At 41.5% G+C, this 18,170-nt stretch overlaps 1 protein-coding gene across 25 annotated transcripts in view; it reads left to right on the plus strand.

Annotated features, from left to right (window-relative positions):
- The window catches only part of LOC123992782 (elastin-like), a 105,053-nt gene that overhangs the window by 38,662 nt on the left and 48,221 nt on the right, over positions 1 to 18,170 (plus strand). For 24 of the 25 annotated variants that reach the window (XM_046294285.1, XM_046294276.1, XM_046294277.1 and 21 more), the window contains exons 8-23: positions 654 to 686; positions 2,720 to 2,806; positions 2,901 to 2,948; positions 3,115 to 3,177; positions 3,487 to 3,597; positions 14,121 to 14,168; positions 14,290 to 14,379; positions 14,503 to 14,559; positions 14,649 to 14,765; positions 15,174 to 15,266; positions 15,409 to 15,444; positions 16,972 to 17,097; positions 17,282 to 17,317; positions 17,479 to 17,577; positions 17,683 to 17,718; positions 17,834 to 17,875. In XM_046294285.1, coding sequence (XP_046150241.1) covers positions 654 to 686; positions 2,720 to 2,806; positions 2,901 to 2,948; positions 3,115 to 3,177; positions 3,487 to 3,597; positions 14,121 to 14,168; positions 14,290 to 14,379; positions 14,503 to 14,559; positions 14,649 to 14,765; positions 15,174 to 15,266; positions 15,409 to 15,444; positions 16,972 to 17,097; positions 17,282 to 17,317; positions 17,479 to 17,577; positions 17,683 to 17,718; positions 17,834 to 17,875 — 1,122 coding nt within the window. The remainder of the gene's footprint in view (positions 1 to 653; positions 687 to 2,719; positions 2,807 to 2,900; positions 2,949 to 3,114; positions 3,178 to 3,486; positions 3,598 to 14,120; positions 14,169 to 14,289; positions 14,380 to 14,502; positions 14,560 to 14,648; positions 14,766 to 15,173; positions 15,267 to 15,408; positions 15,445 to 16,971; positions 17,098 to 17,281; positions 17,318 to 17,478; positions 17,578 to 17,682; positions 17,719 to 17,833; positions 17,876 to 18,170) is intronic. The other variant, XM_046294303.1, reaches the window with a different exon arrangement.

The raw sequence follows: 18,170 nt of genomic DNA on the forward strand, positions 1-18,170 counted from the left end.
AAGAAATCTGGAGAGGAACCAGGCTCTGAAGGGTGGCCAGTCTTCTTCTGGCTCTGCCGGGTGGAGATTATAACAGTACATGGCCAAGTTGTTCAAACTTTCATAGATGACCAGCAAGGGTCAAATAATAATAATCACAGTGGTTGTAGAGGGTGAAACAGGTCAGCATCTCAGGAGTAAATGTCAGTTGGCTTTTCATAGCAGAGCATTCAGAGTTAGAGACAGCAGGTGCGGTAGAGACAGCAGGTGCGGTAGAGACAGCGAATCGAAAACAGCTGGTCCGGGACAAGGTAGCTCGTCAGGTGATCAGGTCAGTGTTCCAGTGGACTGGGGACAGCAACAAGTCATCAGGCCAGGTAGTCCTGAGGCATTGTCCTCCGGGAGGGATGGACCAGCATTGGTCTAGGTGATAGTATTGCAATTTACGTTTTAGTAATTTAGCAGATGCTCTTATCCAGAGCGACTTACAATTAGTGCTTTCATCTTTAGATAGCTAGGTAAGATGTTTTGTATAAAAAACAAACATTTTATTGCCATTCAATAATGTTGCTATGGATTTATCTATGTTGTGTAAAGCTATAAAACAACCAAACACACATAAATCACAACAAACTATAAACCAACCTACATTTTGTTTCTGTGTTTCTCTACAGGCTATGGCGGTGGTGGATTACAGCCAGGTCTAGGTGAGTGGCATGGGCACCATGCACCCAGGGTTCCATGAATAATTGAAATCCTAGTCGCAGCAGCCATTTTAGAACTAGTGATCTAACACTCTCTAACTGTACAGCTTTCAATAACTTATATAGGTTTGTGTGCTCACATGCTGTGAGAGAAAATGTCACATCAATTGCATCCAAACTTTTGACATGATTTACATTTACATTAAGTCATTTAGCAGACGCTCTTATCCAGAGCGACTTACAAATTGGTGCATTCACCCTATGACATCCAGTGGAACAGTCACTTTACAATAGTGCATCTAAAACTTAAGGGGGGGGGGTGAGAGGGATTACTTATCCTATCCTAGGTATTTCTTAAAGAGGTGGGGTTTCAGGTGTCTCCGGAAGGTGGTGATTGACTCCACCTTCCGGAGACACCTGAAACCCCACCTCTTTAATGGGTGTAGATTGTTATTATTAAACAATATTGCCTGAACTACGTTGTTTTACATGGAACCCAAACCGGCTGCACGCGTGCGCCATCGTGCATTCATTTATTTTGTTCCCCCACACCAAACGTGATCAGGACACGCAGGTTAAAATATCAAAACAAACTCTGAACCAATTATATTAATTTGGGGACAGGTCGAAAAGCATTAAACATTTATGGCAATTTAGCTAGTTAGCTTGCACTTGCTAGCTAATTTGTCCTATTTAGCTAGCTTGCTGTTGCTAGCTAATTTGTCCTGGGATATAAACATTGAGTTGTTATTTTACCTGAAATGCACAAGGTCCTCTACTCCGACAATTAATCCACACATAAAACGGTCAACCAAATCGTTTCTAGTCATCTCTCATCCTTCCAAGCTTTTTCATCTTTCAACTTATATGGTGATTGGCATCTAAACTTTCATAGTGTTACTACACCAACTGGCAACACAGTTCGTTTTTCAATCGCCCACGTGGGTATAACCAATGAGGAGATGGCACGTAGGTACCTGATTCAATAAACCAATGAGGAGATGGGAGAGGCAGGACTTTCAGCGCGATCTGCGTCAGAAATAGAAAGGAGTTCTATTTTAGCCCTTGGCAACGCAGACGCTCGTTGACGTGCGCGAGCTGTGTGGTCAGCCTATTAGAGTATGTTCAATGAAAGGTATCATGGCCTAGCATTATGGCAAAGAGCCTGTGTTTAAATACTGGTTGGCAGTTGACAAGGCCCTCAGTCACAGGCCGATACAGCTCTTGTGCAATGCAATGCACTCTTTTCATGGCATTACAACAAAACAATCCCATTCCATCCAAACCCCTTTCAGTGAGAACAGCAGCATTCCTCTCCATTCTCTCTGTTGCCAGTCTTCCCTTGTTTCTCTGAATCCCTTCGTTCGTTCACCACATACAAAAGGCACTGCGTAACGTCTGTTCCTTGGAGAGAAGGATTGGTGGATTTTAATATAGAAAGAGAAGGTTAAACAAATAAATTAAAACTTTTATCCCGACTGCCAAGCCCTCAAGAGCCAGAGCTGACAGCTAATTTCCTGCGTAGGGGATAACCAAAGAGCCAAAGAAATGAAGCATTTGATGAGGCAAGAAAAATACCATGCATTATTGTGGTATGTGTCCCAAATGGCACCCTATTCCTTACTTAGTGCACTACTTTTGACCAGAGCCCTATGGGCCCTGGTCAAACGTTGTGCACTTTATACAGAATAGAGTGCCATAGAGCCTCTCTGCCTCTCACAACAACTCTGGATAAACATTTGCATTGTCCACATTCTTTGATCACAGTGATGATGATGATGATGACAAACTCAGGGGGACCTGGAGGTGCAGCAACAGGAGCTGCAGTGCCCGTAGGACATAAGAGACACACACAAAGCTGAAATCATGCAATCCAGTCCTACCTTTTCTCTTGACAATGTTCAATGTTTTGTCATTATCCTCTAGAAGTGTAATGTACACTAGCTATGCTGATTCACAATATTGACGCGGGACTCACTGGTATATGATTAGTTGTCACTATAGTATGTAATGTCTCTACAATGTGTCTCTTTCAGCCCCTGTTATTCCTCAGACTGGCCTACCTGGAGGTGGGCTGGGACCAGGTGCCGGAAAAGGAAAGGCTCCAAAAGGAGGAGTACCAGGTGAGTGAGTGTTTATATAACTATGCACGTGTACAAAATCTGATGAATGCTATTGGATGCAGTATAAAATCATTGATTGCATTGGTCTTTGCAGGTGTGGGGGTGCCTGGACTTTACCAAGGTGGCCAGGTGCCAGGACAAGGTGTGCCTATTCTCTTTCTCTGAAAGTCAAACCCACATAAATCACATTATATCAAAGAATGTTTAACCATATCCTCCCTTCATGGATTTAATACAGGTTGATGTAACTCAGGGATTTGCATGCTGTGATATCCATTCATTTGCTAATCCCCTTTTCATATCTGCAGGGTTTGGTGGTCGTGGAGTGTTGCCCGGTGTAGCCACTGGGAACGGACTCAATCCCAAATCATGTAAGTCAATCATGCTTTTAATAAAACATTTGATGACATGACATTTGATTGGGATACCTGTAACATGCATGCATCTACAGATCACATTGTTTTCATGTCTTGTCTGTCTGTCTGTCTGTCTGTCTGTCTGTCTGTCTGTCTGTCTGTCTGTCTGTCTGTCTGTCTGTCTGTCTGTCTGTCTGTCTGTCTGTCTGTCTGTCTGTCTGTCTGTCTGTCTGTCTGTCTGTCTGTCTGTCTGTCTGTCTGTCTGTCTGATATGATATGATATGATATGATATGATATGATATGATATGATTTGTCCTCTACAGTGCCAGGTGGAGGACAACAGGGACCAGGAGGCTCGGGTCGTGTTGGTTATGGAGGACCAATGCAGCCAGGAGTATTCCATGGATACCCACTCAAAACACCCAAAACACAAGGTTTGTCATCGGACAATTTAATGACTACTAATGATTTATTTTCTACTATCAATTCACAGCTAAAATGTTGATAATGAAGCTACATTTTTGAGTCTTTGCATTGCCATCATGGAATCTATAGAGATGGACACATAGCTAGTGTTAAAACAAGTGTATTATCAATCCTACATTAGTTACTTAAAAACAACTATAACATTTCTGGTGGCCTTTTGGCAGAGATGCACGTATAGTTCTGAGTACCGTCTCAAAAGTCCGAAATTCGTAATAAACTCCTTACAACTGGCCTCTGAACCATTAAAATGCTTAATAATGTGAACCTACGTGGCTGAGGACACTCAACTAAGGCATAGGGAAGCCTCCCAAACAAAGGAAGACACCAAGACAACTAATACCAGTGAGGATAGAAAGGAAGAAATTCTCAATCCAATACATTTTTATAGAAATTTAGCAAAAATAGATAAGATCTTGCTACCATGGAAAGGAAAATACCTGTCTATTTGTGGAAAAATCACTCTGATTAACTCTTTAGTCATATCAGTTTACCTATTTGCTTATGGTTTTGCCAACACCTGCTTTTTAAATTATATGAACAAAAAATATTCAATTTTATTTGGAATGGCAAGCCAGACAAAATTAAAAGGGTCTACTTATGCAACAAATATGAATTCGGAGGGAATAAATTATTAAATATTAAAGCATTAGACCTCTCACTAAAGGCATCAGACATACAAAAAGTATACTTAAATCCAAAATGGTCCTCTAGTAAATTAGTAGGAATGTCTTACCCTATGTTCAAGAATGGCCTTTTCCCTTTATTCAGATGACAACTGCTCACTTTTGGCTGTTCGAAAACAAAATCATCTCCAAAATATAATTATTTGTTAAACAAGCCTTAGAAAGTTGGTTGCAATTTCAGTTTTAATCCACCTGAAAAGACAGAACAAATAATACAACAAATATTGTGGTTAAACTCAAGTATACTAATTGATAGAGAAAACATATTTTTAGATAAAATGTTTAAAAAGGTAACATTTTTATAAATTATATCATACATAGAGTTGTCACACATGCAGCTAACGCAGACATATAGAAATGTGTATTCTACCCAAAATTACAACTAACTAATTGCAGCATTACCACAAAAAATGGAAGAGGCAAGTAGAAGGGGGAATAAGTAAGGAACATATTTCGGCCCTGCATTAAAGCCCATAAATGGTTGAAGAAAATTGTGATAAATAAAAACATATACCAATTTAATTTATGGACCCAAACAAATGACAGCTGTGCCATATAAATTGCAAAATGGTTGGGAAGAGACTTGAGAGACAACGCTGAGACAGCGCCGAATTCAAAGCACATTTTTCAATTTAAACGATTATTCTAAATTATTGCAATCAATAATGTTATATACAGTGGGGGGGGGAAGTATTTAGTCAGCCACCAATTGTGCAAGTTCTCCCACAGACAAAATGAGAGAAGAAAATCCAGAAAATCACATTGTAGGATTTTTTAATGAATTTATTTGCAAATTATGGTGGAAAATAAGTATTTGGTCACCTACAAACAAGCAAGATTTCTGGCTCTCACAGACCTGTAACTTCTTCTTTAAGAGGCTCCTCTGTCCTCCACTCGTTACCTGTATTAATGGCACCTGTTTGAACTTGTTATCAGTATAAAAGACACCTGTCCACAATCTCAAACAGTCACACTCCAAACTCCACTATGGCCAAGACCAAAGAGCTGTCAAAGGACACCAGAAACAAAATTGTAGACCTGCACCAGGCTGGGAAGACTGAATCTACAATAGGTAAGCAGCTTGGTTTGAAGAAATCAACTGTGGGAGCAATTATTATGAAATGGAAGACATACAAGACCACTGATAATCTCCCTTGATCTGGGGCTCCACGCAAGATCTCACCCCGTGGGGTCAAAATGATCACAAGAATGGTGAGCAAAAATCCCAGAACCACACGGGGGGACCTAGTGAATGACCTGCAGAGAGTTGGGACCAAAGTAACAAAGCCTACCATCAGTAACAAATTACGCCACCAGGGACTCAAATCCTGCAGTGCCAGACGTGTCCCCCTGCTTAAGCCAGTAAATTTTCAGGCCCGGCTGAAGTTTGCTAGAGAGCATTTGGATGATCCAGAAGAAGATTGGGAGAATGTCATATGGTCAGATGAAACCAAAATATAACTTTTTGGTAAAAACTCAACTCGTCGTGTTTGGAGGACAAAGAATGCTGAGTTGCATCCAAAGAACACCATGCCTACTGTGAAGCATGGGGGTGGAAATGTCATGCTTTGGGGCTGTTTTTCTGCAAAGGGACCAGGACGACTGATCCGTGTAAAGGAAAGAATGAATGGGGCCATGTATCGTGAGATTTTGAGTGAAAACCTCCTTCCATCAGCAAGGGCATTGAAGATGAAACGTGGCTGGGTCTTTCAGCATGACAATGATCCCAAACACACCGCCTGGGCAACGAAGGAGTGGCTTCGTAAGAAGCATTTCAAGGTCCTGGAGTGGCCTAGCCAGTCTCCAGATCTCAACCCCATAGAAAATCTTTGGAGGGAGTTGAAAGTCTGTGTTGCCCAGCAACAGCCCCAAAACGTCACTGCTCTAGAGGAGATCTGCATGGAGGAATGGGCCAAAATACCAGCAACAGTGTGTGAAAACCTTGTGAAGACTTACAGAAAACGTTTGACCTCTGTCATTGCCAAGAAAGGGTATATAACAAAGTATTGAGATAAACTTTTGTTATTGACCAAATACTTATTTTCCACCATAATTTGCAAATAAATTCATTAAAAATCCTACGATGTGATTTTCTGGAAGCCTCCAACACATCTATCTTAAAACTCTCAAACGACATTGCCAGACAACTTGTCACATGCAAATCTCTGGAGCGGCATTGTGATGAGATGCAGGTTAGCGCCAGGGCTACTACAGACGACATAACCACCTGCCGAGATGCAGTGAAGCAACTGCGGGATAAAATTACGTCGCTTGAAGACAGAGAGAGGAGCAGGCAAGAGACCTCCATCACTTCCCGGAGGAGCTCCTATGTGCCTTCCTGCAGCCGGGAAAACAGAGTCTGTAGGTAGGCCTGCAGCAGCATGGCTATGTTGGTAAGGTGGCCAAGAGAGCAGAGGGACCCATATGTAGCTTTCAAGTCCACATCAAAGACTCTGCGGGGGTCTCGCCTTCATTCGCGGGTTCCGCCCTGGCAGAGGCCCAGCTCTCCTGCAAGGCCTCGCGGAACTCAGCAGAGATGGGGACAGATGGTGAGTCATCATTCTCCACCAGTTGATGTCCAGTGCAGTGGCTACCTGAATGAGTAGGCTCCTCATAGCCTCTCGTGTACATGAAGCCCTGCTGGCGGCTTCTGATGGCCTGTCAGCCTGGTAGCCCCGCTCACGGTGGTGAACAGTGCCAGCATCGTCCCCCAGGAACAGCCTATCACTGGCCAACAGGGAACAGCTGTCGTCGCTGTCGAAGCTATCAACCTCCTGAAGCAGGGCATGCACCCTCCATTCAAGGTGGTCCCAGCGGTTCGAGTCATGCCCCCATCCAGGACTGGCAGCAGATGGGCTCTGCTCGTGATGGCTCCGGCCACTCTTCCTGCGAGGGGTACTGGGCCCAGTAGAGGGACTAACAGCTCGCTGCTGCACCTCTCCTGAAGGAGTAAGCTCTTCCCCAGCCTGAGCCCGTGCCTGGCCGACCCACTCGTGCATGGTATCCAATCGTAACAGGTGTAGGCGTTCTGAGAACACCACATAAAACAGGCATCCATGAGAGCTCTCCACCACCCTCTCCGCATGGCTCAAACCCAGGCCGTGCATAGACAAGGTATGTGGATCCCCAGGAGGATGCCACCATCACACCTGTCACAAAGGGAAGCCATAAGCTCAGCCAAGCCAACAAGGCCATGAAGCAGGGGTCTAACGCCCTGGGAGAGCTATGTTTTGACCCGCTTGGAGGAATTCAACTGGGTAATGGATAAATAACCCAGTACCTCTGCAACACAGCAACCAGATAATGGATTTGATTTATATGCTTTTGTTTTACGCCAACTGCAATATTACCTAGCCGGTTTAATATCCAAGCAGTAAAACAGCGCCTTATGGCGTGTATTGCGGCCATGTTGTCTATATATAGGGGCGGACCCCAGCCGTGACACAGGTGTACACGGGAGTGAATCTGTAAATCCACACCTCGGATGTATCCCTCCGCCGCGGAGTGATACCAAAATATTGGAGTGATCCAATATTGTGAATCATAACGGGGCTTCGATCCAAACACTTATAAGCACACCCTATCGCCTCGTCCCTCAAATTAAGTGAACACTTCTGATGAAGTATCATGACGTCTGACGAGTATACACTTGCAGGACAAGGGGCGAGGGTGGAAGGAATGATTTTTTATGGATACCCTTGGCTGGAAATTCGTCACTCGTTCATGCAGCGATGATTGTGTTTTCAGCCACTGGTGGCTTGAGGGTGCTTTATATTCAATTGAGTGCATGTGTACTTATATTAAATATACAATTATTAATATATGCCTACTGTATGATAGCTAGCAAATTCATTAGCTAACTAACGTTTGTCTGCCTAGCTGGAACTTCTGAAGAAGGGAAATATTTTATTTCTACAATTTCCAAAAGATAACCAAACAAAAACATATTTACTTTTTACACAGTTGCAAAATTACGTGTATGTTGACTTCTCCATTGATGTTCTTTTTAAGTTTTGGCAGACTTTTCTTAGTGGATGTACAATTGTCGCGAATTGAATTTCTGGCCCGGAGTGAACATAATTGTTCAATTGGAAAGCAGACTAAAAACGAGGGCTGAGGGTCGTTGCAAACTTCCTTTGCTTGGCTAATCATTTGGACCATCCTCCAAGATGGCGACGGCTATTCACCCAAGGGCATAAAGCGAGGGTAGTTGGACGAGGGTGCGTCTTTTCAGTGTTTGGACCATAACCAGGGAATGGATTTGGGACGTGCGCCGCTGTTTGGGAGCCACCTGATGTTAGCGAATTTGAGTTCCTACCAGCCAAAGAGAGCGGTTGAAACTACAGACTTTTGCTCTTGCGGATGGTTACTGTATTTGTTTCTATTATTGTTCAAACCCAGCTGTCAGATTTTTTTCACAAATATGTATACAGGGACGTCATCCCCCCCCCCCTGTTTATATTGAAGTAGGAGTTCATTAAATGTATTGTTAATTTTGTACTACACTTAACCATACATTCTAAATGACAAATGTTTTTAATGAACCGTGAGCTCATTGAGATGTCGCTAAATTCCTGTGGTTTGAATTCCGTTATCAAGCTTACCAAATGCTTAGAATACATCAGATGAAAAAAGGTTGATATCGCCCTAATACATGACACCCACCTCAAACATTCTGATGTCAATAGATTCCGAAACAGAAACTACAAATGTGTTGCTCACTCCTCAGCCACTAACAAAACGAAAGGTGTTTTAATATTATTTGATAGAAAACTACGCGTTCTGGTTGACAGTTCTGATAATGACGATGAAGGACATAACTACAGTTATAAATCACACGTAGATGTGTTTTGCCTCAATATATTGCCCCTGATTCCATATTGCCTTAGTTCTATCTCGAAAAGATTATTAGATCTATCAGAATACCAATTTCTTGTGGGAGGAGATGTTAATCAGGTATGTAATTCTCAGTTAGATTGGTCTCATGTTTCATCGCACGCTCAAATTGATCAGGCTTCTGGTGATCTCAGAGCTGCAGAGTTTGATATTTTAGACGCCTGACATCTAAGGAATTTGACTGTCAAAGATTATACTTTCTTTTCTTCAATACATAATACATTTTCACAGACAGACTACATATTTGTATCTCCCTATATAAACAGGTGTATTCAGACAACCGAGCTGCTCCGCTTAGTAATTTCTGTTCATGGAGCTGTCGTGTATAGTATCTTACTTGACAGCTACAAACATAAAGGTGCCAGAAGATGGCGCTTCAAAGCAACATTACTGCAGAATATGGCATTTTTGACACAGCTTTCAGCAAAGTTGAAATCATTTTTATTGTTTAATACAGATACAGCCACACCCCCTCGGTCACTTTGAGAGGTGGCAAAATGTTTTTTGAGGGGAAACTACCTCGTTTGCCTCACATTTTAACTCAACTCGCAGTAAAAAAAAAAGTAGTAGATCTGGAAATACAGATTGCTCTGGTTGAAAACGAGCAGAAACAAACATTTACATAGCAAAAGGGGAAGATTTTAACAACATTAAAAAACACCATCTAGTAAGATATCACATGACCCGTCAGAAATGTATGATACCAATTATATACATCAGAGGCGGACCCTGATCATAGTAAGATGACACACTTCTTATCATCATTGAACCTTCCCAAACTCGACAGAGAACAATCTGGATTCCTTGACTCCCCACTTAATCTTGAAGAACTCAGGAATGCATTAATGTCTATGAAAAGAGGCAAATCACCAGGACTTGATGGTTTCCCTCCTGAGCTGTTTCTTGAAGTATGGGATATTGTTGGGCCACTAATTCTTGGTTCTATCAATCATGCATTAAAACGTGGAGAATTCCATAGAGACCAAAACACCTCACTGATTATAGTTTTGTTTAAAAAAAAGAGCATATCTCCCCTAGACTGTAAAAGTTATAGGCCCTTAAGCCTTAATTACAACAGAGCTCAAGTTGTTTGCAAAGTTATTTGCCATCAGATTAGAACTGCTTGTAGGACATCTCATTAGCAATGATCAAACTGGGTTTATAAAGGGTCGTTTAGCCTCAGACAATATTAGATGTGTATTCTATATCATAAATGAGTCCAAAAATGACCCAGTCCCTTCTGCACTTTTTAGTTTGGATGCAGACAAAGCCTTTGATAGGCTAGAAGGGAACTATTTATGGTGTGTTTTGGAGACCTTTGGTTTTGGTAAAGGATTTATCTTCATGTTAAAAATGTTGTATTCTGCATCCCAAGCAGTTGTGCAGATGGGAAACATTCTATCCAAGACTTTCTGTATACAACGTTCCACAAAACAAGGATGTCCATTATCACCTACACTCTTTGCACTGTCTTTGGAGCCCCTTGCTCCAGCAATGAGATTGGACCCACATATTTCACCCATCACTATTAAAGGCACCCAGAATAAAGTGTCACTCTATGCCGATGACACCTTATTGTATTTCTCAGACATCTCAATTTACCTTCCACAGATTCTGACATTATTTACTATTTTTTGGTTCATTCTCTGAATATAAAATAAACTGGAAAAATCTATATTGGTTCCCCTTAACAACCCTGTGAAATTGCTTACTTTGCCTGCTGCATCTCCACTGCAGTGGCACGAGGTAGACTTTAGTTATTTGGGCATATGCATACCCACCCATACCCAAATTTTCCCAAGTTTGCAGAAGGAACTATGTCAAATTAAAATAGGAGATCACCTCTGATTTGCAGAGATGGTCCTCCCTTTAAATCTCATTACAAGGTAGGATTGCAATAGTAAAAGATTTACGTACTCGGTCGACTAAATGTTAAGTGCCTATACCACCTCCACCAAAATACTTTGAGGAATTAAAGTCAATGACCTCAAAGTTGATTTGGAATGACGAAAAGCCACGCATTAGATATGATACTCCTACACGGTTAATGGGAACAGGAGGTTTGTCTCTTCCAGATGACAAATTATATTACTCATCTTTCCAAATAAAATCAGTGAGTGTATGGTCTGATGATTCTATTGCAGCATCTTGGAGAGGCATGGAGGAAGCACCTGTTGCACTACATAGACTTACAGATCTAGTTTTTTGGGGCATCAAGATAAAAATGGCATATAAAAAATGTTGTTAAATTATTTCCAACTCACTACATGTATGGTGCTATGCTGAGAAACACATAGGCAACACTAAGACGTTCTGTGATTCTTCTCCTATATGGCATGGCAGACATTAAACACTTCACATGACAAGAAACGTTCCAGGATAGGATAGAATTACTAGACCAATTAATATAGACAAAAAAAGAAATAGTCCAAAACAAGTGTCTCAGAAGTGTAAACGGTGAACGGAAAATCATGAATAAACTGCAAGTCTTTTGCTGACAAACAACAAGTCTTTTCTGTACCCATTGTGGGCGGATAAGGGTGTGCATACCTGGCGAGACATGTATAATGATAAGGGGCTAATTCCTTTCCAGGACCTCAAACAAATGTATTCACTTCCGGGCTTTCATGGTTCCTTTTCCTACAGATAAGATTTTAGTTAAAAACGTATGGTGTAGCATGGGATGCCCCGTTAACATCCCACATAATGCTTACATGGATAAACCCTTCATTAACTTCTAAAATAGTCTCTGCCACTTATGATTGCCCGCTGTCTGTTAAATGCGCTACATTGGGTGTCACTCTAGTATAGAACCGCGAAATGCAGGGATTGGGGCACGACCTGAACTGGGATGACATTTGGGAAAAACAATTTTTTACTTCTAAAAACCCAGTACACCAGCTTATACATTATAAGACTATACATAGAAGTTATGCAACCCCATTTAGATGTTTTAAGATTAAGCTGATTCCAACTCCAATCTGTGATAGATGCCGTATGAATGCTGTTGGAGTACTAATACACATGTTTTGGGAATGTCCTGTGGGGTCCCAGTTCTGGTCACATGTTTTGGGAATGTCCTGTGGGGTCCCAGTTCTGGTCACATGTTTTGGGAATGTCCTGTGGGGTCCCAGTTCTGGTCACATGTTTTGGGAATGTCCTGTGGGGTCCCAGTTCTGGTCACATGTTTTGGGAATGTCCTGTGGGGTCCCAGTTCTGGTAACATGTTTTGGGAATGTCCTGTGAGGTCCCAGTTCTGGTCACATGTTTTGGGAATGTCCTGTGGGGTCCCAGTTCTGGTCACTTTTCAGATTTCCTTACAACAATTATGGGTTTCCCTGTGGTCAAAGATTCACCTTTATTTTTGTTGAATGATGACTCTTCAATTGTATTGCAAGTGGTTCAGAAAATAATCATATATACGTGGTTAACAGCAGTAAAAAGGGTTATCCTTAGTGCTTGGATTACCCCTACAATCCTCTCGCCTCTCGCCTTATCATATTTTCAAGATAGTGTTCATATAGAGCGATCAGTGGCTGTGATAAACAAAGCTCTGGCACATATAGTTGAGGCTTGGGATGTGTTATGCAAAAATGAGATCAGATATTAACAACTCTTGACCAAGCAACGGTCCTACATGGTAGGGGAGTGGAGGGACGACATTTTATTTTCTGAGAATAATATAGAATATGTTTTATTGTAAACTCTACTTCCTTTCTGTAGATGTCATGATTGCGGTCTGTAAGTTGACACAATGTTGACAGTTCGTTACAGTTCCTTTCCCTCCAGTGCAGAGTGTCTTATGCCCATCACCCCCATTATGGCCACATGCACAGCCCCATATACGGTCACGGTCACATGAGCAGCCACTGTCACATGAGCAGCCATGGTCACGGGCAGTTCTATGGCTACCCCCCTCCTAAGCCTCAGGTTATGCATGGTGGGTTTATCAATGTGAATTGGCTGCTGAGAATCGAATTGTTCTCTTTTTGAGGCCCAGGCCCTGACTTTGGAACAAGGGTGTTTTCTTTCCTCTTCATAACTGAGTTGTTGCCCTTTTCACCATGTGTTGTTGCAGTCACATCATCACGTTCTAGGAAGACCTCAAAATCAGAACGATGCTTCTACCACCTTCTCCTCTAAGACACTTCGAAAATCTGAAAAGTGCAAAAGCTCTGAACCGTAACCCACTAAAACTGTGACTGCTCCTGTCATATATTGTATGTAAGTTAGCTGCTTCACACCCACTCCCGGTAAGGGACCACCACTTCAATCAATGTCAGTTAATGTTATATGTGTTAAGACAACATGGTCTTAGTTAGCTATTTACCGTATGTGGTCCCTCACAGGAAAGAGTGTCATGCAGCCAAAAGCATACAGTAAGTTAGAGCTTTCCTTTGTCCTCCTCTCAGATCTGTAGTCACTCAGGGGCAATAGTTAGATCTGAGTGGACTGACCAATCCTCCTTGTCTGTTCCATAGGTTAGTTTTAAGAATGTGTCTCGATGTTTGGCGCAGGCTAGGTTATACTGCTGAATCAAATCAACACCTGTTTGATGGGAAACAAATGTAGCTGTGTTTACACATGAAAAAAACCCAAACTGCTTCAGCTATGACCTACTGGGCTCAAACCTTACTGATGTAGAACTACTAACCCATCTACAGTAGATGTATTAATGTTTACTGCTGAACAGAATAGATTAAAATTGTGTGGTTTTATGTCTTGGGTGGATCTGGAATGAAATTGAATAAATCAGTAATAAGTCAATCATTTTAAACGAAGGTCCGTTCACAAACAATGAAGTAGTAATGGATTTTCTGAATGTGTGTCAGTTCAAAACCTTTACTCTATACAAGACTGATACCGTTTGTTTGTCGCCATGGTTTCTATAGGTGGCTATGGAGCGAAAGTTGGAGGAGCTGGAGGCAAACTTCCATTTGGTACAGAACGTTTTTAATATGTAAATGTTTTAAGTAGTGTGTCTGCATGTATGTGTGATTGTACATGTGTGTGTAGTACAAGCAGTACGGTACAGTAGATGGTTCTCTCCACTTGGTTCAGGATATGGGGGCTTTGGTGGTGGTGGTGGAGCAGGCCTTCCTGGTGGCAAAGGTGGTCCTGGATCCAAGCCTGGATACCCCATTGGAACTGGTAGGGAATTGGAGAACACTTACACAAATATATGGGAAAATATGTTTAAGAGCACTCTATTACATAAATTCATTTGAATTGAGAACTGTAACTCTAATGTTTGTGTTCCCCCACTCTCTGCAGGTGTTGGGACAGGAGGTCTTAACCCGGCCCAGGCTCAGGCTAAAGCTGCTAAATATGGTAGTGATCGCTATCACAGGGCTACTGAAACTGGGCTTTTTGACACAGTGTTAACTTCAACTACTAACTCTTGAAGTGCTTACCCTCAGGTGCTGGTGCTGGTTTGGGTGGTGTGCCCGGTGCAGGTGGAGCTTACCCTGGAGCGGGAGGAGCTTACCCTGGAGCGGGAGGAGCTTACCCTGGAGCAGGAGGAGCTTACCCTGGAGGTGAGGGGTGAAAGAGAGTGTGTGATAAAGACACCTCTGACCTTCTACTGGACAGTACCTGACAGTGTACAGTACCACCAAACAAAACTACTAGACAGGACAGCCACAGTTGACATTACTACTATTCAGAGAATACAAGTGAAAGAGAATACGAGAGAATATGAGAATACAAGTGAAACATTTAGCTTTTTGTGATCTATACTGACAGTGAGAGTATATCTAAAGATTTTCAGAGTAAGGCCAAGGGTCAGGTAGATTTTTTTTAATTAGATTTATTTGACATTTTTTACATTTCAGGATATAATCCTGCTGCAGCCAAAGCTGCTAAATATGGTAAGAAATATCACTCAGAACACCAATATCAGAGTTTTAGCTAATGAGTCGTTTTCTTGTGACCCTCCACCGTAGGAGTCCCAGGAGGTGCGGGTGGCGTCCCAGGTTTTGGATCAGTAGCAGGAGGAGCAGGAGGAGTACCTGGAGGGTTATCCGGAGGAGCTGGAGGTATATATGAAAGTAACTGTACAACATAAAAATCTGATAGGCCTCTTACAGTGAGTTTAGTTAGTTCAGAATTCTGCTTTTTTGTGATTGCAGTTTGACTATAAAAATCTGGGTTACTAATCTATAAACTTTTGCATTTCAGGGTATAACCCTGCTGCGGCCAAAGCTGCTAAATATGGTATGAAATATCTCTCAAAACAGCAATATCAGAGGTGGTACATACAGTTGAAGTCGGAAGTTTACATACACTTAGGTTGGAGTCATTAAAACTAGTTTTTCAACCACTCCACAAATTTCTTGTTTAACAAACTATAGTTTTTGGCAAGTCAGTTAGGACATCTGTTTTGTGCATGACACAAGTCATTTTCCCAACAATTATTTAACTTATTATTCACTGTATCACAATTCCAGTGGGTCAGAAGTTTACATACACTAAGTTGACTGTGCCTTTAAACAGCTTGAAAAATTCCAGAAAATTATGTCTGGAAAATGATGACCTCAATCCTTTAGAAGTTTCTGATAGGCTAATTGATATAATTTGAGTCAATTGGAGGTGTATCTGTGGATGTATTTCATGGCCTACCTTCAAACTCAGTGCCTCTTTGCTTGACATCATGGGAAAATCAAAATAAATCAGCCAAGACCTCAGAAAAAAAATTGTAGACCTCCACAAGTCTGGTTCATCCTTGGGAGCAGTTTCCAAATTCCAGAAGGTACCACGTTCATCTGTACAAACAATAGTGCACAATCTCAAGACATCAGTCAGGAAGTTAAAGCTTGGTCGTAAATGGGTCTTCCAAATGGACAATGACCCCAAGTATGCATCCAATGTTGTGGCAAAATGGCTTAAGGACAACAAAGTCAAGGTATTGGAGTGGCCATCACAAAGCCTTGATCTCAATCCCATAGAAAATCTGTGGGCAGAACTGAAAAAGCGTGTGCAAGCAAGGAGGCCTACAAAACCTGACTCAGTTACACCAGCTCTGTCAGAAGGAATGGGCCAAAATTCACCCAACTTATTGTGGGAGGTTGTGGAAGGCTACCCAAAACGTTTGACAAAAGTTTAACAATTTAAAGGCAATGCTACCAAATACTAATTGAGTGTATGTAAACTTCTGATCCACTGGGAATGTGATGAAAGAAATAAAAGCTGAAATAAATCATTCACTCTATTATTATTCTGACATTTCACATTCTTAAAATAAAGTGCTGATCCTAACTGACCAAAGACAGGGAATTGTTACTAGGATTAAATGTCAGGAATTGTTAAAAATTGAGTTTAAATTTATTTATTTATTTATTTATGTAAACGTCTGACTTCAACTGTAGATTTTTTATTTATGTTAACCTTCAAAGGGGCAAACAGCAGTTGCTACATTCATTTTCAGACTTTTACATTAATGACATATACCCATTGATTCTTGAAGAATAGAACGCATAGATGCCTGCTTAGCTTAGTTGAACTGTCGTACCATCAGAATCCCAAATATAAACTTGTTTTACTCTTTTGTTTGTGAACCTTGTAACTGCAAACAAATACTGCATAGCATCAGAACAGAGTTAAAACTATTATGTTGATATCATGGATGGTCAGTCTGTATCGCTGTCTATACATTTGAGATGAGAGTGCAAACATTTCTCCAACCCCATCCCTCAGCTTTTTACCAAAAAAGTGTTAGGGTTGTTATGTTTGTTATTGTTCCAGGGGGTGCAGGAGCAAGCCTAGGAGCTGGAGGATTTGGTGGAGTACCAGGAGGAGGAGGAGGTGTACCTGGGGCTGGAGGATTTGGTGGAGTACCAGGAGGAGGAGGAGGTGTACCTGGGGCTGGAGGTGAACCTAAAAGTATACTACACAGTGAACACTACTCTCATCTCAGTAGTGTTGCTCTTTACTGTGTGTGTATATTAAGGACGTTATTCAGATATGGTATTGTGAACTAGATGGTTATATTTGGCAAATCTATAATCATTTTTAGACTATAAAAATCACAAGTGATTCATGTTTTGCATTTCAGGATATAATCCTGCAGCAGCCAAAGCAGCTAAATATGGTAAATAATCACTCAAACAACAACATCAGAATTGGTTCATTGATTGAATTCATGCTGAAATGTACTTCCACTATTATCTCATTTAGTTCCACTGTTAACTAACTGAAGTTAGTTAGACATGCTTCAGAAATCCAATGGTTTCCTCGTGTCCCTCTACACAGGACTCCCAGGAGGAGGTGCAGGCAGGCTCCCAGGTGCTGGCTCAGTCGCAGGAGGAGCAGGAGGAGTACCAGTAGCTGGGGCTGGGGCTGGGGCTGGAGGTACAGAAAGGAGCACCATTGTAATGTAGTTTGACTTTACTGTATGTGTACCCTAATGGCTTAGCGGAATTTCCTTTTTCAATGTATTAATGTATTACATTTCAGGATATAATCCTGCTGCGGCCAAAGCCGCTAAATATGGTAAGAAACGTCACTCGTAACAGCAACATCGGAGTTGCAACATTGGTTGTAACTTATGCTGAAGTGTCTGTCCACTTTTAACTAAGCATTGTTTTCATGTCAACCTCCACCACAGGAGTTCCAGGAGGAGCAGGTGCAGGGTTAGGAGGAGCTGGAGGTAGGCTATAGTAACCAAACACCTATAGATTTAACTAAGGTATAGTCAGGCCCAAAATGATTGGCACCCTTGATAAAGATGAGCAAAAAGACTGTATGAAATAAATAATGTAAATATTGAGTTACAGTTGAAGTCGTAAGTCATTCAAACTCGTTTGTTAAACATATAATAATTCTCAAAACAATTATATTGTTTTATTTTAATATAATTGCTCAGAGAAAGAGATTTTGTTTAAAAAGATAGTGATCAAAGATATTGGCACCCCTGTTTTCAATGCTTCAGCACCCTCCCCTTG

This window comes from Oncorhynchus gorbuscha, linkage group LG13, assembly GCF_021184085.1.
Source record: "Oncorhynchus gorbuscha isolate QuinsamMale2020 ecotype Even-year linkage group LG13, OgorEven_v1.0, whole genome shotgun sequence".
NCBI lineage: Eukaryota > Metazoa > Chordata > Actinopteri > Salmoniformes > Salmonidae > Oncorhynchus > Oncorhynchus gorbuscha.